The sequence below is a fragment of the Macrobrachium nipponense genome, chromosome 1, assembly GCF_015104395.2.
Source record: "Macrobrachium nipponense isolate FS-2020 chromosome 1, ASM1510439v2, whole genome shotgun sequence".
Taxonomy (NCBI): domain Eukaryota; kingdom Metazoa; phylum Arthropoda; class Malacostraca; order Decapoda; family Palaemonidae; genus Macrobrachium; species Macrobrachium nipponense.
The window spans coordinates 172,346,580-172,352,001 of NC_087200.1; the positions used below are offsets into that span (position 1 = coordinate 172,346,580).

General features: G+C 40.9%; 1 protein-coding gene across 1 annotated transcript in view; it reads right to left on the bottom strand.

Annotated features, from left to right (window-relative positions):
• The window catches only part of LOC135219837 (uncharacterized), a 24,015-nt gene continuing 18,593 nt past the window's right edge, over positions 1–5,422 (bottom strand). The window contains exons 2-5 of the mRNA XM_064256945.1: positions 4,467–4,840; positions 3,073–3,169; positions 2,407–2,604; positions 1–1,994 (exon numbers count right to left, since the gene is read on the bottom strand). Of these exons, the coding sequence (XP_064113015.1) occupies positions 141–1,994; positions 2,407–2,604; positions 3,073–3,169; positions 4,467–4,840 (2,523 nt within the window). The 3' untranslated portion in view covers positions 1–140. The remainder of the gene's footprint in view (positions 1,995–2,406; positions 2,605–3,072; positions 3,170–4,466; positions 4,841–5,422) is intronic.

Here is a 5,422-nt window from a genome sequence, read left to right on the forward strand (position 1 = left end):
TACTGTTATAAGTGTAATTAATAATTAACTAATTGTAGTGACCATTTCCGATCCATTCCAATGCCTAAAATGCCAATTTTACACCAAGAGACTAATTTTCCCACAGATTTCAAGTGAAAATGGGCCTAAGAAAGGCTAGATTAGTGTACTCGACACATACTGCTGGATCTTCTACGCTGTTGGTGGCGTCTGCCGCGGCTCCTCTGCCTCCCTCTCGGGCGCTGTTGTTCTTGATGCTGCTGCTGTTGCTGACTTTCTCCCGGGTTTGGTCTTCTCGGCCTAGTGCTAGAAGGTCTCTTCTTTCCTCTTTTCCCGCGGCGTCGACGGTTTCGTGACGCCACGGCTTCCTCACTGATGGGTCCTTCTCCCTCTGTATTCCTTAGCTGCGAAGAAACATCGGATCGCTCCTCTTGGTTCCTTGGAAGCATTATTGCATCTGGACGTGCATCGTAGTCTCCTGGATGGGTTAAAGCGACGAGCGGAGTGGTTGCAATCTCAATGGGACTCTCTTTATGCAGAGATATCTCGTCAACGTCAGTAGAATCATCTCCCCTCCGAGAGCCTGTGTTGTTCAGGAGAGAGGCCGGTTCAATGATTGGTTCCTCATCATATAGATGAGATGGATATCGTCTATTAGCTATGCTGACGGTCTGCCTTCCAAAAGTGCCATCTCTTGGCAAAGATTCTAGCAGAGGTGCCGTGGGAAAGCTCAACAGTGAGTGATTCTCATGCACCACAATTGGTTCTATGGCTTCGTAGGTCACTTCTTCAGGTGCGGTTCCTACATTTTGTGGCGGGGCAGACGGATATGTATCAGGTGCTCCATCTATGACATCTCTCCTGGCACTGTAAAAAGAATCCAAAACGTCATCTTTCACAGGAATTTCCTCTTCAGCCTCTTGCTGCGTTAAATCTGAAGTAACAGCGGGCAATACTTCTAAGTTCTGACTATCATTTGCACCTTCTGGTAACAAACAAATATGAGTGACATCATCAGTGAAATCTGGCGTGGAATCATGCAATAAATCTATACTCTCGACATCATTCGTGCCGTCGTGTAACACATCGGTATCAGCAACGTCGGCAGTGAAATCTGAGGCGATATGCAACAAACCGATTTTCTCATTATCACCTGTAACTCCCTGCAACAGATCAGTGTTACGGACAGTAGAAGTGGCCTCTGCTGAAAGATCTGTAGTAGGGGAATCATTCGAGTGCTCTTTCAGCAGAACTATGCTTTGGGCATCAGCAATGTTCCTTGTTAATAAATCTGTCGTTCGAAGGTCAGCAATGGATTCCTTTGACAGACTGTAACTGTGGGTGTCACTCCACATGTGTTGATTGTCAATAGTGGCTTTTGTTATTTTCTCTGTATTGTGTGTACTGGTCAATGTCGTATTTAAGAGATCGTCATCCTTTTGTATATCTTGGTTGCTTTCATTGAACATATCGGAATGCTCAATGTTTGCAAAATCATCTTCTAACTGATTTGATGTCTGAAAATCAGGAATACCTTCTTGCAACATCATGGACGTTTGCAGTTCCCCATCGTCACCTTTAGTTACTAATGATTTCTGGTAGTTAGAGACAGTTTCTTTGACTAAAGTTGATTTTTGCAACGACCATGAGCTAGAGTGTTCAAAGTCTTTCTTCCTCCGGCTCATTTGTAAAGACAAGGCGCGTTTCAGAGCAGACGAAGATTCATCACTTTCGTAGGCTTCACCATCCTCCGAATCATTAACCTGCTGACGATCTCTCTCGCCATAGAGCGACAGAGTCACTGACTTGTCAGCATCTAAGACCACCAAAGCTTTGCTGTACCCCGTGGGCCCTTGGTGGGTCCTAAGTATCTGGAAGGTGTCATTCAGGATAGGAAGTTCAACTTCTCGAATGATGGAAGACTGCTGAATATCAAGCTCTTTCAACAAAGAAGTCATCTTTCGGATATTCTTCACATTCTCATTTATGGATAGCAGGTTTTCCCCCCTTTGCACCTGCAAATAACAGTTCATTTTAGAATCATCCTTAAGTTCTTATTAAAATGTTTATAATCACTGACAAACCAAAATATTTCATACTGCTTATTTTTGTCAGCATGACCTGTGCTTAGCTATTGCTGATGATAGAATTGCTTTGTTAAAGAGATGTATATGCAAAATGAAAAAGAACTGAAAGCGAGAAGACAGATTGTGTAAAAACCAGTAGTGCCTTTCTGAGCAAATAAAACTTTTTAATTAATAAAAATTTTCTTATGAACAATCTTGCTAGTCAAGTAACGGAACTTCAAGGATATATCCCCGAAATTCTGGTGTAAAAGTTTTTAGGTACTCTTGACATACTTAGAATACATGTTAGACTATCAATGCAAGGCAAGCAAGTGTGTACACAGTGTGAATCACTCCGTACCAGGTTCTGAAGAGCCTCTGTGTGATGTTGAAGAGCTTGATGATATTGAGCGGCGTGGGTGAGGGCAGCCAAGACCTTTGAGTGGGAGTGGCGCAACATGCCGCACAGCCACCGGTACACTTCCATGTGTGTTTCGTGAGCACTCAGGCTGTCCTTCACGTAGCCTTGTAGGACATCCGTCCTTCGGACGAGCTCTTCCTATAACGACACAATGTTGACAAATACTGAGGCTTCGTACGACCTCTGCTGAGAAATCAGCGAGGACAGGAATGGACTTTTAGATATAATTAGTCTCACGCCACTAAATGCCAGATAAAACCTTTTACATCTACTACTGTATTGACTTGCATTTGGTAAATAAGGGCATTACTACACTACTGCCGTATTTCTTTATTCGTTATTTGCTGGGTGGTGCGGCTCAAATTTTGCCTTCTTTCAAGACTATTTATTCTGTTAGAAGATTTGTTAGGAATAAAAACCACTGATAAAAAAAACTGACTCATTGTAGATGCAGCCTTGTTTCTGAGAAGTAACTTGTTTTTATTCTTATGTTGCATAAAAATATCTTATTTCAGATTAGAAAATGTTAGAATGAACCAGTCAAATCAGAAATGAAAACGTTTTGCTGGTAATACAGCAATGTGGCCATTAAACTATACCCGTTACCTGTAGATATCGCATCTTTTCATCAATGGGCTCTATGTTGTGGTCGCCACACTCAGGAGCAGCTACTTTTGAACAAGTCTCACACCAAAGTACCAGTCTGGAAAAAATGACAAGACTTGTCTGAATATAACACATGCATTTGTTGAAATAACCACAAGGAATTATACTTAATCTAAAGTTGTTTGGCAAAAATTATAATTTTAAATACACAAAATCAAGGGTAGTCCTCCTCAAAGTTCAAATTCCAATTTGTTAACATGAAAAATGACCTTTATGGTAAATGTGGAGAAAAGGGTATCTGGATGCTTTTTTTTTGTGGAAGATCAAGTGCTGTTTGTATGTACAAGGCCCATTAAGTACCAGTGTTCAAATTAATGTACGTCTGAACAAGTTTGGGTATTAATCTTTGATAGCATAACTTTGACTAAATTTTAACTGGCCATGGAATAAAAAGGAAAAGTGAAAATGCTAAAGCAGGCTTGTCTGTGCCACAAATTGCTGAAATCCAAATGAATAAATGTAAGAATATAAGAATTAGAATTCATGGAGTAGCGCATTATCTAACTTCTGTGTTAACCTAAACTGTCTACTTTACAATAGTCTAAATAAAAAGACAACTTCATTCACGATACTGATGGTAGCGAGCCGCAACAAATGACATTAGGGCTAATCCTGAATACATGATCTAGTTCTCAGATGTAAAGTCAGCTTTAAATATAGCTATATAAGTTTGTTATCGTGACAGTTTCATCAGCAAAAAAGTCAATAGCCCTTTATTCGCATTACTTGCTTTCACCTCAAATATATGTGGTTATCGTTTCAGATTACGCTGGTGTTCTCTACGTTTCTTCACAATAATGTTTGACATACTGGTTAGATTCCGTTTCAGTTTTACTGTTGCGATAACGATCAGTAGTCAACAAAGAGCACAAAGGCATTCAGCAAAGGATCCAGATTAGATAAGACCCACACTTCGAGCAATGTAAGTGACTGGTGACTTGATTCCTATTCCATTTATAATCTTTGGTGTTTAGTTTACGTGGGTCACAACATTCATTCTACAAATGTAGTGTTATTATCTTCTCAATTTTGAACTGATTTTAAATGCTTTATGAGCTAATCGCACATGAATTATCAGTTGCAATTACTGAGAGCTTTTCTGATTCTATCATCGCTTACAGTAAGCCTTCAGGTAATTTTGCCCAACCTGTCAGAGCGAACAGCTCAAATGATTTAATTGACTGTTTTGCAGTACCCTGTCATGCTGCAGTTTAAGGATTCTTAAAGGGCACAATACGTAACAAATTTATATACACGATGGGAGACAGGTATTTCTGTACAAGCCAAATAAAATTAATAATATTGCCTGAAGGACCTTAAGAACTTCCTCTCACCTTGGCGCAGGCACACTACTAGACAACCCACTGAGGTAGAAGTTGGTCTGGAGTAAATAGGGATCTTCGATGAAGGTCCGAGTTCGACACATCGGACATCGAACCCAAGACGCAGTCTCTTGCACAACATCGTCAGTAGACGTGTCCAGGGACCCTAGGGACTCTCGAGAAGCTCCAAGCTGTTGCAGACCAGAGGCTGATGGCTCTGCCGATGCTCTGGGTAGCTTCTTTTTGGCAGTTCTTTGAAGCCCTCCAGCGCAGGTGACGCAGATGGAGTGGTGGCAAACCAAGAACTTGGGGAGGCGATCGGATGCATTCCATGCTTCCAGGCAGACTGGACAGATAGTAGAAGGCGCTTCGTCAGGGGATCCTTCCTAGAAATGGAGAAGTCAAGAAGTCAAGAAGTGTTGCATGCATCTCAGTAAGGGGAAAACATTATTAATATTAAAGATGTGGGCAGTAATTATAACAGCTCCTGAATGTGTAATGTCGTCAAAGTAACGGGCTGGTAAACAGTGCCGAATCAAAGGCCGAGTCGAAAATCTATTTTACGCTTGTCCTCTTGTCTTTACAAATACACACACACACACACACACACACACACACACACACATATATATATATATATATATAAAATTATGTGTTTACATGTATGTATATACGTGTGTGTATGTATATGTGTATGAAGTCCCTTTTTCCGGAGATAATCTTCGGTAAAGAAAAAAAAATTCACAATAGCCGTAAACTTCATGAAAGAAATAGGTTTAATTTCAATTTCCTTGCCCGCGGCAACTTACTTGAAAGTAGCCAGTGACAGTCTGTTTGTTCTTAAACACATCCGAGATGCAAAGCCTTATTAAACGGCGAACCTTTAATGGAATACCAGTGCCAGATGTTACCAACATATGCACCGCATTAAGAAGTTATTCGTAATGCACATCCCACACAGAGACGTA